General features: G+C 34.8%; 1 protein-coding gene across 5 annotated transcripts in view; it reads left to right on the forward strand.

The window, feature by feature from the left end:
• The window catches only part of PCLO (piccolo presynaptic cytomatrix protein), a 354,626-nt gene that overhangs the window by 16,947 nt on the left and 314,303 nt on the right, over positions 1-23,376 (forward strand). For all 5 annotated transcript variants that reach the window (XM_045827052.1, XM_045827055.1, XM_045827056.1 and 2 more), the window contains exon 3: positions 8,636-10,042. In XM_045827052.1, the coding sequence (XP_045683008.1) occupies positions 8,636-10,042 (1,407 nt within the window). The remainder of the gene's footprint in view (positions 1-8,635; positions 10,043-23,376) is intronic.

Below are 23,376 nucleotides of genomic sequence, written 5' to 3' on the forward strand. Positions count from 1 at the left end.
TTAGAACAGCATTAGTAACAACTGCTCAGACCTTGCCAGACCTTGAGATCCTTGTGCTATGTAACAGTATGAATTTATTTAAAAGTAGTTCTAGGGACCTTTGATAAGGAAGCAACAGCCTCACTGCAAACCATGTTTCTTGCCTTTTTTTTTAGACTAGGCTTCAGTCACAAAAGAAGAGATTTTGAACACTTCATTTTAGACTGCACAATAGGCACTTTGTATGCATTTTGTCATTTACAGCTTTTTAAGGTAGTATCCACATTTAAAGATAAGTCAAGAGGCAAAAATATCAGAATTCATACCTGAAGCATTTGAAATCTACAGAGTCTCTTTATAAATTAATTATCAGATGGCCCTTTGGAAAGTGGAAAGAATATGAGATTTTAGACTTGGACAATGTGGATATAAACCCCTAGCTCAGCCACTTAGTTGATTTGTGATTTGGTCAGGTTATTTTTATTTCCCAAGTATTTAGTATCCTTATTTATGAGATAAGAATATTCATAAAGTAAAAATCACCTTTGACTATATAAGTGGAAGTGCTTTGAAATTGAAACTAATAAATATCTATTTTATTATTATAAATTGTTATGCAAATTCTATAAGGCAAGTCAGGATATTGCCAGCATTATTGCCAGCATTGTTTACTTGCATTTGTAGATGAGAAAACTGAAGTTAAGAATTAAAGTGGCTTGCAGTGGATTCCATTCAAGAAGCTGGAGCTGCTGACCTGAATTTTAGCATCCTTTTACATATCACATTGTCTTTAGATAGACCATTTCCCACATTTCTGGGTTACTAGAAAGAGTGTGTGTATGTCAAAGTGTGTTGATTTTACACATTTTTAAAGTTAAAAGGAAATTAACCTTCTTGGGAGGAATTTTTTTTTGGAATTAAATGCAAAAATAATCAAGGTCTAAGAGCCTACTTTTATACCTTACTCTTCATTCTTGCTCAAAACAGAGTTTTATATTGCTCAGTAAAGAAAGCTGTGTGCTTCTACTGTGAGCCAGCTACTCTGTTAGATTTTGAAAAAAACAGATGACAACATTGAGATGACAGCTCACTCTCAAGAGTAAAACTCAGTGTCTAGATACAGAGATGTCCAACCTTTTGGTGTCTGTGGGCCACACTGGAAGAAGAAGAGTTGTCTGGGCTCAAACATTAAAGACACAAACACTAATGAAAACTGATAAACAGAAAAAAATGTTTTAAGTAAATTTATGACTTTGTGTTGGGTCACTTTCATAGCCATCCTGGGCTGCTTACGACTGACCCACAGGCCAAGGGTTGGACATCCCTGATAGAAGAATCAGTAATTTAGCAACTGAAGTGTAGATCATTGTGTTTTTTAGTATTTAGTAGTAAGAAGAAGTATTAAAAATGTGGTAAGAAAGAAATATATGATAATAAAAAAATATAGATAGAATCCCTGAAAAAAAATGAAAATAATGTGAAGCTGATTAAGTATAATTTTAAAGTCAGACTTTGCTTAAGTACATTCTTGAAAATGTACATACATACAACTGTAAAAAGTATGGATTAACTACAAGTTAGAAGGGGCTTCTATTCACAGAAAGTTAAGAGAGACTAAAGTCTCTAATGAATCTTTGTCTTTTTACACAAGCTTTAATATCCTTCTAGTATTTCATATATTTTTTTCAAAAGTATTTCATTTCTTTCCAAGTCAACATGCAAGTGATTGTCATGCCAGTGAGCATCTGATTGGGTGAAAGACATGTAGCTTTCAGTATACTTCATGAGCTCACATAGTTTATGAGACCTTTAACTGTTTTAACTAATATAATTTATTTTTTTATGTTTAAATGAAATAGTGTGACAATTCAATAAGCTAGCTATTCAGATAGTTGCACAAACACTGCTTAATTAGATATATTGTATCACTGGCTACAAAATGTGTGTGTTAATCAATTGAGGTACAAAAGTTTAAATTTGCCATATGAGAGGCTATTCAGAAGTGTTAATATATAATGTATGTAAGTTTAGTTTAGTGTTTTGGGATTTTCCTCTTTTTTGAGAGGGGCAGGATCTTCCTCTCTTTATGTAACTGTAATAGAGTACAAATATCTTTTGATGTTTGTGTACTGTAATTATTTTGTAAATTGTGGTTTGACGAAAGTGTCGGTTTTCTTGTTTTAGACTACCCTGACAGACATATTAAACTATGCTTTTATCATTTGATCCTTTAATGTGAGGATTTATGAATGATATTGCTAGCATTTGGTGAACATTATTATGCTGTGTGAAGGAAAAAGGACCCATTTAGTTTATGTTTCACAAGGTTTGTTCATGGTTGCTGAATTATGCAGCAGATATTGGAATCCACACAGTTTCAGAGAGAAAATACCCATAACTTCTGGGTGTACTCTTTTAAGTAAAATTGTTTCATCAGATTGCTGGGTGTGTTATCACAGTTCTGAGGAATGCTAGTGTCTAATTTTTAACCAGAATACATTGTGCATTAATATGCATATGTAGAGATGTCACCTACAGTGAGCCATCTGCAGCCAAACTGCTGTTAGTGGAGGAGGTGGTATGGTTTGGGCAGTCCTTGAATAAAAGAAAGCATAATCTGTTATCAAACTTTAGCTTGGTTTCCTCTGTATAATATTATACATTACCTTATTATCTAATATGTATTATGTGATTATATTTTCTATGTCATTCAAGATAATATACTGTAATATAAATAGTATATTCAATGAATATTTGGACATAATTTGATGAGAAATAGAAAAAGAAGTTTAGAATAATTACCATTAAGTAATATCTAAAATTTTCTTAGTATCCAATACAGGGATAAGAGTAATCACGAGAAGTGGTCACTCTGTTTAAAAGTCTGTGTGAGGAGAAGAGGGGAGATAACTGGAAAAAAATGTAAAACATTGGGATTAAATGTTGTGGTTCAAACTATTGTTTTAATAGGAGAAGGGGCAAACTTAATTGATGATGGAATATTAAGTGGTAAAGGAGGAAATTCAGTGTGGACTATAAAGGATGGGTAGCAATTAGATATATTGAAGAGAACAAATTGGACTGTGAATTATAACTCATATAAAGAGAATGAGATGTGGTGATTGCTGGGGGAAGGGGGTATATGGGGACTGAACGGTAATGCAAAAAATACAATAAAAATCAAATTTAAAAAGAGAATGAGAGTAGTACTTTAATGGAGTAAATGGTACATTTAGATGTCATGATTTGCAGAGAAGTTTAATTGCGATGCGTCAAGAGAAGGAACCCAACAGCTTTTATTGTAAAGGACAAGATGAAAGCATGATTGAAGAAAAGTGATTTGATGGCTAATGTGAATGGTACGAACACCAGCAAATACAAAGCCCATGTGCTTGTTCTTTTGATAATCCATTAGTCCAAGTATTATGCTATGTTGAGCAGAGATTTCATTATAAGTTTTATATAAATTTTGTGTTTAAAATTTCCATTTTGGAGCATATTGAAAGATGAATGTTAGTCATTAAGCCTTCTGGACATTTTCTGATTTTGAGAGGCTTCCATTCAGTTTTGAAGCTAAGTAGATTAATAATAGGCCTGAGCAGGAGTATGCTTTAATTCTGGAACCCCAGCATTTGCTAATTCATGTCACTGCTTAGATGTATTGAGTTAACTCTCTTGAGTGATTATGAAAGACACACTCTTAAAAATCAGAACAAGTTTTAATTGTTTTAATTAATTAATTATTTAAATTAATTTATTAAAATTCCATATGTGAAGTTCAGTTAAACTTTTAAGTGGTACCTCTTGAAACACCTAAATAAGACATTTATGATTATCCAGCAAAGACCTTAGCCAAGAGAATTGTATTACTATATTATATATCTCTGATACATGAGAAAAGGGAACCCAGGGGATTAGTTAAACAGGCAGATGGGTTATAGTAATTATATGCAGGTCTACATTAAAATACAGAGACCCCAGAATTAGCAGAAATCCTGGCCGACCATTCTCTTAACCCCATTTATGCAGCATGTTAAGTCAGAAGACTGAATGAACACCTTATGCCTTTGTCTTGTTCCTTTCCATAGAGCTAATTGAATTAGCTCATTAAACAATTGTGTCTCCAGACCTTGAATTTTGTAAGGTTGTAGGTGGGGAAAACATTAGATGACTATCTTATTATACTTATATAAAATTTAAAATTTAGTAGTAGTTGAGGCATATTTATCTAATACAGTTCACTTTTCACCTTAATACTTGTATATTGAAAGTAAGAGTTCTTCCAGAACACGTTGATACAGTTGTAGGCTTCCCTGGTGGTGTTTCTTGTATTTCTGCCATCATGTCTGAAAGGCATATGGATGATTCGAGTGCAATTTAGTTAGATCTAATAGAGTGTAATGTCAGGGAGTGGGTGCTACGTATGACAGGTGACCTCAGAAGTTGTTCATTAAATATGGGTGGAAGCTCCTCTGAACTGTGGCATGGGGAAGAAGTGATAAGGACTGAAATTTTCTAAAATCCTCATTCATGGCATCAGAGGAATGAAGACACAATGATGCGGAAGTAGGGGAACCAATTGTATTATAGACAAGGGTACCAGATGGAGTCGGCAGCAAGTATCCAAGGCAATCTGGTAGTAAATTCAGGTTCATCTCTGCTCACAGTTAAGACATAAACATATACTTTTGGAAGAGAAACAAGGCAGTCATTTTCTCCAGGCAGGGAAAATCTGTATGGTTTGCAGGTGTGGAATTAAGGGGGCACTTTCATTTTGAATCAAAATGGGGATCCTGGGCAGAGGTGTATGTAGACTAGGGTTCAGAGGAGAATGACATGTAACCAGAAAATGAAGGCAGAGCCTGTCATTCAGGGTAGGTAAACAATGGGGATTATCAGAGTAAACACAAAAATGCTGTAGCTTGAAGAGGCCAAACATTTTCAACTAATTTACTTAATTCAAACCCGCTCAAAAAATATTTGTGAACATCTATCATGTTTCAAGGGTCAGTTAGACCCCGGGAAGCAAGGGAACGACTAAACCAGGAAGTCCTTACCATTTGTTGCTGACAGTGTTTGGGGGGATAGAGATCTGGAAATAGAATTCAGTAAGTGCTTGCATAAGAACACTAACAAAATTGTGTGTGTGTGTGTATATATATATAATTTCTTGCAAAACATTAACTGTATTTCCTTTCACAGTTATTGGAGAAGCATTGAGGTTTGAGGGGAAGTAGTTCAAGATAATCCCCTCTGCAGCTGCAGTTCATATTAGGTGGAGGTATAAAGTATTTGAGAAATGACAAGGACCAAATGAAGGACAGTGGCTTTGGAAATATGAAAGAATGGATGGGAAATTACCTTTCCCATCCATTCTAAAATCTTCATTTATGGCATCAGAGGAGTGCAGTGCAGACACACTTGAGTAATAATTGAGAATGCATTAACAATATGACAGAAATTCCAACTCAGGTGACTGAGAGAGCAAAGGCCCTGTTCAAACTTTGTGTACTCCCTAAGTGCATTGACAAAGAAGCAGAAGGTGGTTCATGATGTTAGTGCTGGGGCAGGTTGTGGCCTTTTTCACTTTCTCTATGTATAGGAAGTTTATTTGGTTTTATTATTCTTTTCTGGTTGAATCAGGAAATTTGAAAGTTCTCCTGTTTTCAGTACTAGATTGTTAAATGCTAAGATAAAAATCATTTCTATTTTCAACAGTTTGGGTAGTAGAATTAAATAAAAAGGATGTTCTTTCTAAAAAAATCCTAAGAGGATAAAAAGCTTTTCATATTGTGATAACTGTAGACAGTGATTGTAACCTGCATTCTAGCAGTGAGGGGGAATGTTGAGGGATCAAATGTCTTTTATGTATTGTTTTTCAAAATGAAGGAAATGTGGTTATTAAAATGACAAAAAATGACACAATGGAGTCTATTGTAAAAAAAAAAAACAAACACAACAAACAACCCAAGGATATATTGAGATAAAGCAGAATTCTCTCCCTGTGAAGGGGCAGCCACATGTGATTGCCTCCTTTTTTCCCTAACTTTTATGTGGAGGTATAGTCACATACATTTATACGAGGAAACATTGATTTTGTGATATAGAGAGTGTGGAATGTGTTTCCCAGTGTTGATGTAAAGCGTACATTAAACATGCCATGGTATTGTTCTAATTTTACAGTGCTTCAAAGAGGGAATGAGAGCCTACTGGCTGGCTACACATGAAGCTCCAATGTTCACATTGCAAAGAGACTTAATTTTTTTTTATTGTTCAAATCCAGTGTCTTCATTTTCCCACCATTGCTTTCTCCCACTGCACCCAAACCCACCTCCTGCAATTTTAGTGCTAAAACCAAGTGCATCCAGAGATTTTTATTTGTTGGTGAGGGGGAGGAACATGGAAACTCAGGAAGAAAGGATAGAAGGAATCATGACAATATCATCTTCAGATACTCATTATATATTTATAATAACCTTGAAATTACACTATGCATTACCTTGTTTATTATTTGACTCTTCATAATGTATTATCCATGAGGACAGAAATTTTTGTTTTTTATTTGGTGATATGTGCCAAGTAGAAGTTGCTTAGTAAATATTTGAATAAAGAAATGAATAAATTTTTCATTTGGCTGTGACACTTGCCAAAAAGAGTAAGCATGATTTAACTATAATCAAAGTGACTGACCCTAGTAGTTTGTGATTTAAAGTGGTTAGTGTAGCTACTGATCTCATTAATATTTTATAGGAAACATATCAATGACAGAGTATAAGTAACATTATACTTTTAATTTTATTTTCTTTTTTCTCATGGTTGCATGATTATGAGGTGATGTATCATTGAAAGCTGTGGAAGAAAACAAATGAGAAAAATAAATAATTGAACAGTGGCATTGACACTGACAGTAAGGGAGATGGGAGATGGTTGAGTGGGTAGATGCATAGTTATAGAGGAATTTCCTTCCACCAAGGAAATAAAATGGGTGACTTATATTCTAGCTCACTTTAGTCATGGTACTTACAAAGTAGCAATTGCTTGATTATGCTTTGGAATTCATTTTTTTATATAAGTATATATTTATTTATTTTGTGAAATGCTTCAAACATACAGAATGGTAAAGATTAAAATATAACATATACATTGGTGTTCAACACCTATATTGAGAACAAATGTAATGAACACTCAAGTATCTCTCACCCATGTTTATCAAATATTTTAATTATACTTTTTGATTTAGATTTTTAAATAGAAATAAATATAACTTGTCAGTTGGAGTTGAAAATCTCTTTTAACCTTCTCCAAACAAAAGTTTGCTTTTTATGAGATTGTAAAATAAGCCTTGTTATACTGGTGTATGAGTTTAAATAATTTCAATCAGTGTGTTTTCTTTTGATTTTAAAGACATTTTAATGATTAAGGGGAAGATTCAGTATAGGTCTTTTTTTTTATTAAAAAAAGCTTAACAATGTAAACTCTAAAATGACCAATGTTTAAAAGTTTAGGAATGATTAGTTCAATTTCTTTCAAAGGTAAATTGCTTGCAAATGAAGAGTATGTTGTTTGCCATCCTAATAACATTTCACGATTTTGTACTGTGGAAGCTTTTCTGGTACCTGTGCTTCATGCATTTACTTTTTCACCATCTGGAATTATGTACAAAGAAACACAGTACTAAACTGGTAACATCGATTACCTTGGGTGGAGAAGATTGTATCATGTAGAATTTGCCATTCTAAATTACTTTGGTACTACCTAAAACTGTGTAAAACAAGCATATATTATTTTGAATTTTGAAAGGTAAGTGTTAAACATAGGTACTTTTAAATTATCTCCTGAAATATAGTATTCATTTCAGCAACATTTTTTTTCACATTGAATGTGATATGAAAAGAGCAGATGCACTTATTACCTGGAAATGTATATATATATGTTTGTGTGTGTGTGATATGTATGTCACTTACATATGTATCTCATCATTCAAATAAATATATTGCTCTTTCCAATATATTCATAAAACTTTTAAAGAAATAATATTTTCTCTGTTAATTAGATCATGTTATTTATGCTAATTTGAGGGGATGCCATTATTATTATTGTTTTTAAACAGGATGTTCTCTGTTTAACTCAGCATGGTTAACATTTTTTTTTGTTTTTCACACATTTGATTATGTCTCCTTGGAGGGGGAAGTAATGCTCCACTAATTTAAGAAATTAGCAATGTGTTAATAATTTGACAACCTACTCTGGGTTATATAATGAAAAACTGTTATGAGCCATCCATAGAGAAAGTATCTAATATAACTGATTCATGGAATCTAATATATGTTATAGTTTTTTTTATGATATGTGGTTTTTTTGTTTCTTGGAGTAATCAAATTTTGAGTAAATCAAAGGCAAATAATACCAAAATTAATTTTAAAAGAAAAATACAGCTCTGTTTTGAATTTTTTCTTTTTCTTAAACTATAGAGTAGTTAGGTCTCTGAGGTTCATTAATTATATTTTAATTATCATTTGAATAAAATTTAATTTAAAGAATTTGATCTATATTTTATGTTTTTCATGAGAGACATTGTTTCACATGGTGCCATGCATTTTGAAAACATTTTCACATTGTTTTTATCTCAGTGACCATGGTTTTACTTTATTTCTAGGTGAAAGAGTGGCTCTGTTTAAACTGTCAGATGCAAAGAGCTCTAGGAGGTGACCTGACTCCAATTCCATCATCACCCCAGCCCAAACCGAAGATAGCCCCAGTTACCCCTGCATCCTTGGTGAGCAAACCATCTCCACAGTCACAGCAGATTTCTCCAAAGAAGGATACTGCACCAAAGCAGGATATCTCAAAGGCACCTGAGTCTAAAAAGCCCCCACCACTAGTAAAGCAACCAACCCTTCATGGTTCTCCCCCAACCCTGGCCAAGCAGCCTCCTGTGGCAGAGCCCTCATCTAAGCCAGCCCCTCCCAAAGAGGCCTCTGTCCCATCTGAGCAGGTCAAGGTCTCCATGGCTGACGATGAAATAAAACAGCCCAAGACAGCAAAGTCAGCCACAGACATTGTGTCTTCTTCGTCAACAGCAACAAGACCTGATATTCCAAGCTCCAAAGTACAATCGCAGGATCAAGAGAAAACCCCTGCTCCTCTAAAACCAGACTCTGCCAAACCTTCACAGAGTTTTCCACCAACAGGAGAAAAAGTTACCCCATTTGATTCTAAAGTCATACCTCGACCTGCATCAGATTCAAAAATTATTTCACATCCTGGACCTAGTATGGAGAGCAAAGGTCAGAAACAAGTTGATCCAGTTCAAAAGAAGGAAGAACCCAAGAAAGCACAAACCAAAATTGGTCCTAAGCCAGATGCCAAGCCCATGCCAAAAGGGTCACCGACACCTCCGGGCCCCCGACCTACCATTAGCCAAACTGCCCCCCCATCTCAACAGCCACCAAAGCCTCAGGAGCAGTCAAGACGTTTTAGTCTGAATCTAGGAGGTATTACTGATGCTCCTAAATCACAGCCCACCACTCCTCAGGAAACTGTGACTGGGAAACTCTTTGGGTTTGGAGCATCAATCTTTAGCCAGGCATCAACTCTAATCTCTACAGCAGGCCAGCCTGGATCTCATTCACAAAGTGGGCCAGGAGGCCCAGCAAAACAAGTCTCTTCTCCTTCCCAACCACCTCCTTCTCAGGGGCCACCCAAATCTACCAGTCAGGCACCTCCAGCACCTGCAAAAGCTGTACCTGTGAAAAAAGAAACAAAAGCTCCAGGAGCTGAAAAGTTAGAGCCCAAAGCTGAACAAGTTCTGTCAGGAAAAAGAACAGAAACAGAAAAGAAGCCCCTGCCAGTTAAGGATAGCAAACCTTCGACAGCTGAGCCTCAAAAGGCTGCCCTGCCCCCGAAACTAGAGAAAACCCCCAAACCAGAATCAGCCTGTCCTCTCTGCAAAACCGAACTTAACATAGGTTCTAAGGATCCTCCCAACTTCAACACTTGCACTGAATGCAAGAATCAAGTGTGTAACCTCTGTGGATTTAACCCTACTCCGCACCTGACTGAGGTAAGCATATTTGTATTACATGTGGATGTGAGTTTATTGTATATATTATTAAATATTTTTTAGCCAAATTTCTGAGCAGAAAATACATTTCCAGTAAAGAAAGCAAATTGATATTAGTATGTTCAAAGAAGTTTCAATTACTTTTTATAGGTTTATTTACCTACTAAAAGTTCATGTAATTTATACTTTTCCAGGATTAATGCACCAGAAGTAAGAAGTTGAAATAAGCTGACACCTTAAGATAACAATGATCTCAATTCTTTATGAATTAATTATCTATAGCTTTGGAGGACTATCTGGTTTTCACTGATACACATCAAATAAGAGAAGTAATTTACTGTTTCCCATCTGTCTAATCCTTTCAATTTCTTTAATACGTAAGAAAGGTGTTTGATTGGCTGCAGGCCCATAAAAAACATGAGATCTGTTCTTTCACAACAATTGTTCAGAACTTTGTAAAGGTAGTAATATTTTCTCCCAGAAAATATCATTTCAGGTATATTATGTCTAGACTTTTTATAGTTCTGTTTGAGCTATTATCTGGTGTAAATATAGTAGTGTACTTTATTAAGAACTGTTGTAAGGATAAATAGATAATGGATTAGCTAACTAATGTCAAGGAACTTTTTTTTTAATGGAACAAGAATAATTGTTCCACAAAGTAAATGACCAAAAAACAGATAGCCACTCTCTACCTAATACAGTTATAAAAGAATGAATCCGCAAGCCTCAGTAGTGTGTTAGACCTGCTAGAATTTTGAATCTGGGGAGAATGATGGGTTAAGTGATATCTGCTGACTTAGATAAGTAACAACGTTTTAGTAAACATTTTGGGATTAAATTTTAAGTAATTGTTCATTGTTCTTACACAAATCAAAAATACATAAGTATTATTTCACTCTCCTTGACTTTTTAATCCATTAGAATGAAAAATTGAACAGGTTTTTAGTAACTATACAAAAGAAACTTAGGGATTCTTGCTGTCATTTTCAAGTTATTAAGAATAAACCATATACTATTTTTATTTTTCACCTTTGAAAGATACTAAGTTATTTTGATATTACTAACACAGTATGAAAATATTATCTGTACAAACTTAAGCAGGCTTTTATTCTTTTTAACTGTGATGACTAATGTTAACTAAGATTCATTTTAAAAGTAAGTAAAATTTGGTTTCTTTCAGTATGTTTCAAGTGGTAACAACTATAGTTATTACTTACAGTAATATTTTTAGAGGAGTTGCTTTTGGTTGTGTACTAATGAAGAGGGAAATTTGGTTTTCCCAGTAAGCAGTTTCTCCAATAATGTTTCCTTCAATGTTCTTTTGTTATAATGTTGATGAGAGAAAAAATAGTGGATTCTTAGCCAGAGCCATTGTCTATGTGGAGTTGCACATTCTTCTCATGTCTGCTGGGGTTTTCTCTGGAGCCTTCAGTTTTCTCTTAGACTGCAAAGATGCGCACATTAGGAGAACTGGTGTGTCAGCATTGCCTCAGTGTGAGTGAGTGTGGGTGTGTGTGCACCCTTGGATGGAAGCGTGTCTTGTCCAGAGTGGGTCCTACCTTGCCTTCTGAGCTGGGATGGGCTCGAGCCATTAAAACCCTGAACTGAATAAACTGGTTGGAAAATCCTGGTCTTAACTTTTTATTAATTTTTCTTAAATGTATGTATAACTCACATTTATTTCAGTGTTCAATATTAGAAGTGTTGTGGGTCTTTATTTAGAAGTCTGGTGATGTTTTTGTCACCAGAAATATGCTGTAGGAACTTAACTCGTGTTTATAAATTAGCCTAGGGTAAAATGTATTTTGTTATATGTTGTTTGCTTAAAGTTGCAGTTTCTAAGAACCTAGGGACATTGTTAAGTGAGGAATTACTGTACAACTGTATTAATTTCATAAATTTAGAAAATTGTACCATTTAATGAGTAGCCATATGGTATCAACACCATGAAGTTAATTTAAATAGTTGCAAAACATACTATACCACCAAAAACAAAACAATAATGTCTGCATTTAAAGTGTATTTTGGGTACACTAAAAACATATGTCTGTATTGCAGAGCGATAACTATAACGTGTGTGTGTGTGTGTATTTATATGCATACATTTGGACCAACTTTGTCAGTGTTTAGAGGTGTGAAATGAGAGCCCTGAGTAGAAACACGATAAACCTTGCACAAAAATCATTAATTTTGTGTGTGTGTTTGTCAATTATATTTTAGGGGTGGTAATTTAGAAAGATTTCTTGAATAAAGTAGAGAATTATCTAGGGCATGTATGGAATTTTAATAGTTTGAAAATGTAAATGGTTTCAAGTTTTGAAGTGGTTTAGGTGAAGTATAATTCTAAATATGATCAGTGAAATTTAGACACTGCCATTGTTCAGATTTTTGTGGTAATTTCTTTGAATTTGGAAGATCCTGTTTCAGAGGAGAAAAAATTTTGATGTAACAAAAGCAGTGGATTAGTGTTCCTGGCTAAATTTGAGTATGCTAATCTGCAAGAAGTTTTCAGTTAGTATAAGGTCTTAATGTCCTCTGGTCTCTAGCTATAGTTCTTTGGCTGACCAGGTGTCAAGGGAGTGAGTAGTAAAGATGAGCTGAGTTAATCCATGTTAAAATAGTTTTTATTATTATTACCTAAACGACATTAGAGGACTGGATGAAGGGGTTAGTTGAAGAGAATGGCACATTTTATTTGCATATGTGTGTGCATACATATACATATATATCCAAGAAATTGTAAATGTGGTATATAGGCTTAACTTGTGGTATTGCAGTATTCATACTACTAATCTCTCTTTATTTTGAGTGATTAGGAAAGTATATCTCCTCCTTGATCCTTGTCTGGTTTTACAGTTTCTTCATTCTGTATGTGGTATTTTTCTTGTGATCCAGTATTTTCACTGTAGTTTTGGAAAGCACATTCTAGTTTCAAATTGTATGCCTGCAATATATAGATATGGTGTTCCTTAAGAAAGGATTAAACTATTTCCATGTATTTTTTCTAATAAAACACATGTAACTCTACTATAAGCCTCTGCTTCTACTGTGCTAATCACTGTGAGGCATGACTTCTTTTTGTGTTGGTGCCACTCTGCCCTCCCCTTGTAGCCATTCTGCTCCTCGGGAGGCCAGAGAGCTGGTCCTAGTTTGTCACCGGTTAAGGAGCTATCCATAGTATTTCTCCTTCCTCCACCCGTTAATCAAACACACCTGTCTCTGGGGTTGTTTCCTGTATTTCACACTCAGCATCCCCCACAACGCCTGTGGAGAGCCAAGGATGCCTGCAGGGCCCTGGAGTGTAGCCAGGCTGCAGCTTAAGCCTTATGGTTTACCTGTTTGTTGCCCAGTTTGTATAAATGACACTATGATTCATTAACCTCTACTAGGAAGGAATGGTTATTTTAGATTTTAATTTCTGCCAATTCAGGGAATATCTTACCTTGGAAGGAGTTTTAAAAGCAGCCGTAAGGCTTTCTGAAAAAGGTAGATTATAGAATTTGGAAGTATGGTAAGAAAGACAGCCTAAATTGGCAAGCAATTTACCTAGTGAATTTTTATCATTCTGGTTCAGTCAAAATGCAAAAATGAGTCAAAGTGGGTATTTATTTTATTTGGTTACTATTCTGTTTAAAAGTAACTTTTTACTACACAAATAAGACTTAAATTATGTCTCCTCAGGTTTCAGGGTTCCTAGAATCATATCTTTGCTTTTTTAGTAAGATAATTAGGCATGGCCTAAATGATGGAGGAATAGCCAGCACATATTTGACACTTTGCTTCTACTAAAACTTGTCACTAGGCAACAAATGGGCCTTTTGAGCCAATTAAGACACAGTGTAGAGTGAAGATCCCTTCAGATCACTACTCTCCAGTCATGGAGGCTTCTGCGTTCCCTGTCAGGTAGAGGGCCTAGCAGGGACACTCTGCATTTCTTAGTTTGGCCAACACATGATATGTGCCTTTATTTTAAAGATTATTATTTAAGACTTTGAAATCATACATCTGTTACTAAAAAAGCATTTAAACAGATAAAATAAATATATGAAAAACGAGAGACTGAAAGAATGATCAAAATCAATATGGAGAAAAGAATTCTGATTAGTTTCAAAAGATTTGCGTGTAATGGAGATCTGCATTTTGAGTAAAAATCTCTGTCATGTCATGCCATGGCAAAAGGGACACTTGATGGCACTTTTTCACCAGCATAAAAATTGGTAGATTTGTCTGTGGAAACAAAATTTTTAGGAGAAATTTGCTGTTACATTTTTCTTAAGTGATATTTAGTTGAAAAATGCAAACATGGATTTAAGATAGAAACAATTTTTTAAACAAATTTAAACAAAACAGTAATTTTATTAGTTTTTAATGCATTTTACATAGTTAATATTCTACTCTACATGATAGTTATGTATTCTAATATTAACATATTAGATATCACTAGGTGATTCTTATATATTATATAAAATGACTAAGTATAATTCAGTATTATGGATTTGTGTTTTTTCATACACATTGTCCACATATCAAGGATTTAGGTCATTTCATTTTTTTTATTTTAAATAAGATGAACATATTTGGATACAAATAGTTGTATTTTTAACTGCTTCCCAAGAAAAGCTGTTTAGTACTAGTGTTACCAAATTAGGGGATAAGGACCCTGAAGCATCACATTCTTTCTGGAGATGTGATAGCAGTTGACATTGTTACTACTAGCAGATGTGATTGCTTTGATACTGTAGCCTCTCCAAACTTGAATAATATCATTTAAAATGGTATTGTTAGTTTGGAACTCTAGCAGTGTTATAGTATTGTTTCTATGATTTGTATTTCTTTGATTATCAGAAATTTTATTTAGATACAAAAAGTAAACAGACAATTCTCATTATAATCCAAATAAAATATTGTGTAGGCATTGTGGGATAAGGTAAACTGATATCAATAATATGGCTATTTTTAAAAAACTTTATTGGGGCTGCTATTTGACTAAGCATATGTTCAAGGCATTGTACCACACATTTACTCATAACAACCTATGGGGTAGATCTTATAGCTATTTTAGAGATCAGGAGAATGAATACAGAGAGGTGTAGTTGTCAAGCCACAGACATGTTTCAGAGGCTGAGCCAGTGCACTCTCCTGTACTATGTTCTAGTAACCAGGGGACTAGGTAAAATTGATACTTGTTCTGTGCTCTCCTACCTATAATTTATGTCAGTTGGTAATTAGTAAGGCTTTGATAAAATTAAATTCCATAATATGTACATCAAAACCAAGTAGGATCTGGGGCCCACAGAATAGTGGTGGCTGTATTACATGCTTGAATTTGTAAGAACAGGCAGATTAAGAGGTTCAGAAACATAGAAGCCAGTGTCATTGCAGCAGTTTTCTTCCAGTTAAGTCCACTGATTGGTCAGTGTGTATAGGTGAAAGCATATGGCTGAACAATGAAATGATATTCCTGCCTTCTTTTATTTAAAAAAATTGTCATGAGAGAGCGAGAGAGAGTGCAGAGAGAAGAGAGAGAGATATCTGTTATTCACACATTCATTGGTTGCTTCTTGTATGTACCCTGACCAGAGATTGAACCCACAACCTTGGTGTACTGGGACAACGCTTGAGCCAGCTGAGGCCGTGGCAGTTCCAGCCTTTTTATATAATGAGTGTGAGGGTGTAAAATATACCTGCTACAGCTGCAAGAAATACTATTTTATTCCTGCCAGTGCATACAAAAACTTTATTCCCTGAAAACGATGAACATCAATGTGTTCCATTGGTGTTAGTGGTGGTTGTTAATCTTTTCTTCTACCAACATTTTTGTGTAGCTTCCTTTCTTACATTCTCAGGAGTGGAATTGCTGAACCATAGGTTATGTGTATTTTACATTGGTTCTCCACAGCAGTGGTATTAAATTATATTCTGACCAAGTTGGCCTGCATGCTGCTGTTTCTTTAGACATGCATTGATTGCCACTGGACAAATGTGGCTAATGAGCACTGTGGCTAGTTCAAATAAAGATTAAGTGCAAAAAATACATTTGGAGTTCAAAAACTTAACATGCAAAAATGTAAAATATCTCAATTTTATGTTGATTACTTTTATATAAGGCCTTTCTTCCTTAAATATTGCCATTGCCACTGCTTTTTCAATCATGTAACTTTACATTTGCATATGCATGCACAATGATATCCTGCTGTGTAGGATATAATTCTCTCTATACAAGGAAAATAAGACTATTGGTTGCTTCCAGAGCTCTGTTTCCTCTTGTTAGGCAAAATAGCTTGTTTTTTTTTGCATATTCTACTAAGCGGATTCTACTAAGGTGTTTGGGTTCTCATCTCAAGAGATATACTACTGATGCCTGGCCTGGCCTGGCCTGGCTTGAGGAGCAATATTCTCATGTCCTGCTAATTATCAGCAAGAAACATAATATAGTATTTATTAGCATCAGGGTATCTTCTGTTCACTACTGACTCCTCTAGTTCCAAATGTTTTCTCTTTTAGTTCTTTTTTTTCTCTTTTATTTCTTTTCATAACTCTTGGGTTTTTCTGCAGTCTCCCTGTGGCCTTGGGTGAAGAATCACCATTTTTAAAGTCAGTAGCTACCAGCAGACTCATCAATACAGAATATTAGAGCTTGAATATATCATCTGGACCACCATTTTCTTTCTTTTCTTGATGGCCATTCATTTTATTTCTAAAACTCTATTCTGATAATTTGAATTACAAAAGTAGTATTCCTTAAACAGGCCATAAAATAATAGTTTCTGCAGAAAAATGAGTATCTTCCTTTTCCACATGTGCTTCATGTTAATGATTTGCCATCTATTTTGACATGTCTTTTTTTGTTGTTGTTTTGCTTTTGGATTTTTATAATGGCTATACCAACAGTAAAAATGCAGAAAAATTCAAATTTTTAAGAAAAGATTTATGGGATAGTTATGTTTTTTAAAGTAATGTATTTATTTTGAACTGAACATGTGACCTAACTATAAATATATATTTTTGGTTGTTGCTGCCTTTATTTTTTTTAATTTTTAAGTTTATTTTTGATTTTACAGCAAGAGAAGAAAAGAGGGGGTAGATATGGGGGAGGAGAGAGAGAGAGGCAGAGAGACAGACAGACAGAAACATCAATTTGCTGTTCCATTTATTTATGCATTCATTAATTGTCTCCTGTATGTGCCCTGACTAGAGATCGGACCTGCAACCTCAGTATCTTGGGATGATGCCCTAACCTACTGAGCTACCCAACCAGCACGGTTGATGCCTTTATTGATACTTAAAGGTCAAGATGGAGTTAAAACAGGAAGATAAAAAAATACTAGTCTTGACGTGACTTCTTTATATCCTTAGTAATAGGAGTTCTGTTCAGCTAGTCTTCAGATGGTTCTCCAGGTTTATTGTTCTGTAATTTAATTGTAATTTTGATGTGGTCATGGGAGAAGGTGAGCAAAACATTTACCTACTTTGCCATCTTGACCAGAAGCCTACGTATTTTTTATTGAGTTCTTTTTTTCACAAAACTTTATACATTGGACAGTCTTTCAAGCGAACACTCATTGATTTACCTCATTCTATTTATCAGTAAATAGCTGTGCAGTATTTGAAATAACTATCTAGGATGAATTCATTCATTCTTCAAAAATTTTGTGAGTCTACAATATGCCAGGCATGGATTTTGTGAGAGTCCATTGCATGTCAAGTCAAGTACCTGGCACTATGGAATTTGTGTTCTAGTGAGGTAGAGAGAATTTTTCAAGAAAAATAATACATTTGTAAATAACATTTTATATAACAAGGTAATAACTACTGTGGACAAAAGAAGAGAGAAGAGTAAGAAAACTTTGCATTATGGGAGATGGGCAGGTGGCCTTTTAGTATAGGACTTTATTTAACTAACTATTTAAATCTATTTTACCACATAATCTTTTTATTTATTTGGCAGACCTAGTGTTCTAGAAGACACATATTGCTCAAGAAACGATGTCCATAATGTTAAAAACTTTTATTTTTATTTAGTTTTAAATTGAGTTGTTGGAATCTTAACGCTTTTTTTTTTAAAGATTTTATTTATTTATTTTTTAGAGAGGGGAAGGGAGGGAGAAAGAGAGGGAGAGAAACATCAATGTATGGTTGCCTCTCATGTTCCCTCTGATGGGGGACCTGGCCTGCAACCCAAGAATGTGCCCTAGACTGCGACTTGAACCAGCAACCCCTTGATTTGCAGGTTGGCACTCAACCACAGAGCCACACCAGCCGGGGCTAAATGTTAAAAACTTTTAAATCAATACCTTCATCTTTTTATTCCTATACTCTTTAATTTTGCCTCCAGAGTCATAAATTGTAGTGTCTAGGAAAATTTTCTCTTAAAATGTACCATACTCCATCCATATTCAGAATGCCCCATAATGGAATCATCATTTTCCCTGCGTTCCCCTTCCTGTGTCTCCTGTCATACTGAAAAGCATCACAAATCCCGAGAGTCATCCAGACTTCTCTTTCTCTCTCACCTGCCAGAAGCAATAGCTTTTAATTATGATCAATTCCACCTGTTAACAGCATCTTTGTTCTCTTATCTCCTTATCTTCATTATGACAGCTTTGTTCCAGTCCTTATTTATCATCTGTCAAAAATCTGGGGTCACTGCCATAGACCCCCAAAAGCTTACCCTTATGTTACCATTTATGATTTCAGCTTTGTAAAATAGGGGGCCTGGACTAATGATCTCTAAGCTTCCTTCCACTGTTAATCTCTATAGTTTTAAAGTCTACCCTCCAGTTAGCTTGACTTTGTAGATTTTGGGGGTTAAAATAATTTTTTAGGCTGTGGAGGATAACCTCAGAATATACATACAGATATGGGTGTTAGGTGAGTATTTTCACTGGTTAAATCTTGTCCTTCATAAAAATGTAGAGTAAGCATTTCTAGGAGCATATGTGCTATTTGTTTTAATGCAGTGGTGCTCAGATTTTATTGTTCGTAAAGATCTCAGGGTGAGATTGTGGAAATGCCGTCTTGTTTACCATGTTCTACAGAATCCCTTAATCTTTTCTTATGTAGGACAATATTGAATACCACGAGCAAAGTATATACTTTCAATCCTACATACCTTTGCAGTTGCACTAACACCCTGTACTTCTCTGTATCTTTATCTTCTGTCCATTCTTTGGGATTCATTATTTCCCCCTGACCCCCTACTTTATGTTCTATGCTTCAGTCAGCCCTTTTGTATAGTATTGCAATTGTCTGTTTGTGTAATCTCGTCACAATATGTCTCCTGGAACACATGGTGGGTAGTTTATATGTATGTGTGGTAGGAGAAAAGCAGAATTTAGTGAAATGGCATGTAAAATGAACTACATACCATAGGTTAATAGCATTATAATTGTGTTAGAAATAGTTTGAAACTTATTGACTGCAAGAATTTTTAAAGTCCTCCTAAAAAGTCTTACACACTAGTAGGTATCTCATTGTATATGTTCTTAAAGTATGGCTTTTCTTAAAATGAATATTCTTGGAAAACCGTAGAAAATTTCTGAGAAGTGGTTACTAGTGAGAATTGACATGAAACATTCTTACTGAAACTTTATGGCTAAATGGCTTAATTCCTGTCAGCTGTGGTTTGAGATTTATTTTCTTTGCTGACATTTAAATGGGTTATTTACATATTTGTATTAAAATTGAATTATATAAAGGTTTTATGCCTTTTTGCTAAATAGAGCCCAGTAGCCAGAATTGTTATAATGATTTATGCCAGTACTTTAAAAACAAGCACGTATTTCCTAATTAAAGTACTCTGTCACCCTCAGGGATATTGTAAATGACAGAATGTTACTTAAACTACACAAAAATAAACAATCATTATTTGTAGTTTTAAAAATGATGTTATTTTCTCTATTTTAAAAAGCACTATGTAACATTTAGAAGAAATCTAAATACAGAGTCCAATTTAAAACTGATATTAATGTGATTTTAAGTTGCAGTGATACTGGTTTTATATTGATGTGTAACGTGTTGTCACACACTTAGCAGCTTAAAACAATACCCATTTATTACCTTACAGTTGTATAGTTCAGAAGTCTGGTGTGGTGTAATTGGTTTCTCAGATCACAGTCTTAGTAAGACAGAAATCAAGACATAGTTGAATCTGTGTTCAAATTTGGGGCCTCTGCTGCAGCATCTGCTTCCAAGTTTATTTAGGTCATTGGCAGAATTTTCAGTTCTTTGTCTCTGTAGGACTGAGGTCTCAGTTTGCTTGTTAGCCAGGGGTCATTGTTAGTTCTTGAGGGCTGCTGGCATTCCCTTTCTGATGGCTCCACCATCTTAAAAGCTAGCAACAAAGAATTTCCCTAACATGGAATACATCTCACACTTTAAATCTCTGAATTAAGAAAGATCCAGGATATTTCAAAGACTCAGTTGATTGGATTGAGCTTGACTGGGTAGTATCTGTTTTGATTTAACTTAGAAGTCAACTGATTAGTAACTTAATCATGGAGAGATATCCATGACATTTACAATTTCTGCCTACACTAAAGAGGAGAAAATTAAAAATAAGGTGTGTATTCAAGAAAAACGAATCTTGGAGGTGAGGATACATCTTAGAATTTTCCTACCATAGCAACAATTTACTGAATTTATTAAAGCAAACAATTTTTATAAAAGGTGACATATCTATTTAATTGATTTCGTCACACAGGGCATGTATACAAAAATGTATATGGGTACTTCCTTGACACATGGATGCAAAGCAGGATTAATCTACCTCAAATATCTAGGCAAGAAGAAGAGTTAGAGCTTACCATGAGTGATCTATATGGTGTCATTTCTTCTTTAACCTTCCACATAAAGATGATAATGCATTGTTCTTTTTATTTGGGATGATAATGAAAGGTATTTATGAATTTACAGCTGAATGCTTGACCTTTTTTCATCTCATCATTAGTTTATTAAATGGACCAGATTACATTAGAAATTAAAGTGTAGGACTCCCTCTCAGGGTGGACATGAATTGGACAGGGCTTATCAATGGACTGGATGTCTGGGAATGGTTTTCATTTTGAGATATTGGTGCAATAATTGTGAAATTAAGTAAAAGTGGAGTAATGTCCAATTATTGGAATATTGGTATTCAGATTACTCAATTCTAGACCTTGGAAGATGTATGTATCAGGGGCAGCCATGTTGTTTTGGATGTTATCAGGACAGAAACGATATACAAATCATGAAATTAGATTTCAGTGTTGAAGTAAAGAACATAGAGGCCTAGAGCTGGGAAAGGCCAAGTTTTGTGGGGACGGAGGAAGGAGGCAAAGCATCATATGGAGTGATTAGAGAAAAATAAAATCTGAAAGAGCACCTTGTGGAAAGGTGAGGGAGGGATATTTTTAAGGAAAACAAGTGATTAATTGCCAACAGTGTAGTAATAAAACTGATCTCCTAATAGCTGTATTATACATTTTACAAATCTTAAAAAATAAAAGATATAATCAGAGCCTAGGAGCATCTGTGTTCTTGGATTTGGTTAATATTCCTGAGAGTTTTTCCAGATAAATGATTTAACAGAAGGAAGGTCCTCTGCTTTTAGCTCCCCTTTCTTTAGTAGTAAAAGCAGATAGAAAAAGTAAAACAGTAAAGATCTACATTTCTAGTAATAGATATGGTTACACAAAGGAACATGGCATATTGTCATTTATATAACCTAACACTTATTAAACACCTATGTGGGTGCCAGGTTCCAGGCACCAAATATACAAAAACCATGTAAGGATGCATTATTGTGCCCTGGCTGGCATAGCTCAGTGGATTGAGCATGGGCTGTGAACCAAAGTGTCACAGGTTCAATTCCCAGTCAGGGTACATGCCTGGGTTGCAGGCAATGACCCCCAGCAACCGCATATTGATGTTTCTCTATCTCTATATCTCTGTCTCTATCTCTTATCTATCTCTCTCTCCCTCCCTTCCCTCTCTAAAAATAAATAAATAAAATCTTAAAAAATAGGATGCATTATTGTTGTTCCTGAACTCTACGTAGGGGGAGACTGAGCACAGAGAAGTAACTAAGTTCCCACTGCAGTATGAGTTGCAGAACAGGAAATTTAACCCAGCCTGGCTCTAAATTTAGTAATCTTAATTCATCTACATGATTGCCTTTCAAAGTTAATGGAATATAATATTAATTAAAATGTGTTTTTTGCTATTATTATAAGTACTGGGGAGACCATTTTCAGATGAAAATAGATGGATTAGAATGATAGACCTACATTGATTTTTTTCTTTAATCTTTTAAAAATATATGGCAATGAAAGGCTCTCTATAGCTCATACTGTGGAATCATTGGCTCACATGTGAACAGTATAATGTTAACATCGGAAAAGTATGGTATGTGTGGGAGGTCAAAACATCACTGAAATAACAGTCTTTGGAGCTGGTACATTTTATCTATTATGAAGCCAGGGAGCTGAAAAGATGAATTACATTAACATCAGTGCCACAGAAGATAAGAGTGGAAAAGCGGTTGTAAGTTAGAGTAAAAGCTTCAGGGAAAGTGTTGCAGGTCTATGAAAATTGGATTTGTACATTGGCAAGATAACTAAACAATAGAAATTTTTAAAAAAGAGTAGTTTGTTAGGGGTGAACAGTGGTTAAGAAATAACAATGGAGAGCAGGAAATGTGTCACACTCCCAGCCACATGTTTTTGGGAATCACTCTAAGACAAAAGTATAGTTAAGGAAAATATGACAGTTGTGAAGAACAGCAGGAAAAGCTGTAGAATTATAAAAGGATTTGCTTGTAACACATTGAGTATAATAGAATTGTAAGCACCTGTTTAGTTTAAGGTCTGGGTGTAGACGTGAATGTGTGAATTTGATAGGTGAGGCAGATACTCAGATATCTGATTATTATTTATGGACACACCAAAGTGAGGAGGCTGAGAGCAAGGGAACAGAGGCAAGAGCAGGTCCAGAGAGTACAGACTTTAAAAGTAATGTTAGTTATATTAGAGCCATTTCAAATCATACACATTTCTAGGTTCAGTATAATTTGTAGACATAACCCTGATTCAGATAATTACTGTATTTTTCAGACTATAAGAAGCACTCTCCCAGATTTGGGAGGGAAATGTGAGTGCGTCTTATAGTTTGAATGTAGCTTACCTGGCTTGCTGTGGGGGCGGGGGGGGGTGCAGTGGCCTATGTTATGTTATTAAATATTTTATCACTTTTTTGCTTCAATTTTTTTTCCTATTTTCCTCCTCTAAAACCTAGGTGCATCTTACGGTCCTAAAAATATGGTAATGAAGGAACTTGATTAATACAATGATGAT

This window comes from Phyllostomus hastatus, unplaced genomic scaffold (genome assembly GCF_019186645.2).
Source record: "Phyllostomus hastatus isolate PE091 unplaced genomic scaffold, TTU_PhHast_1.1 phas_scaffold_78, whole genome shotgun sequence".
Lineage (NCBI taxonomy): Eukaryota > Metazoa > Chordata > Mammalia > Chiroptera > Phyllostomidae > Phyllostomus > Phyllostomus hastatus.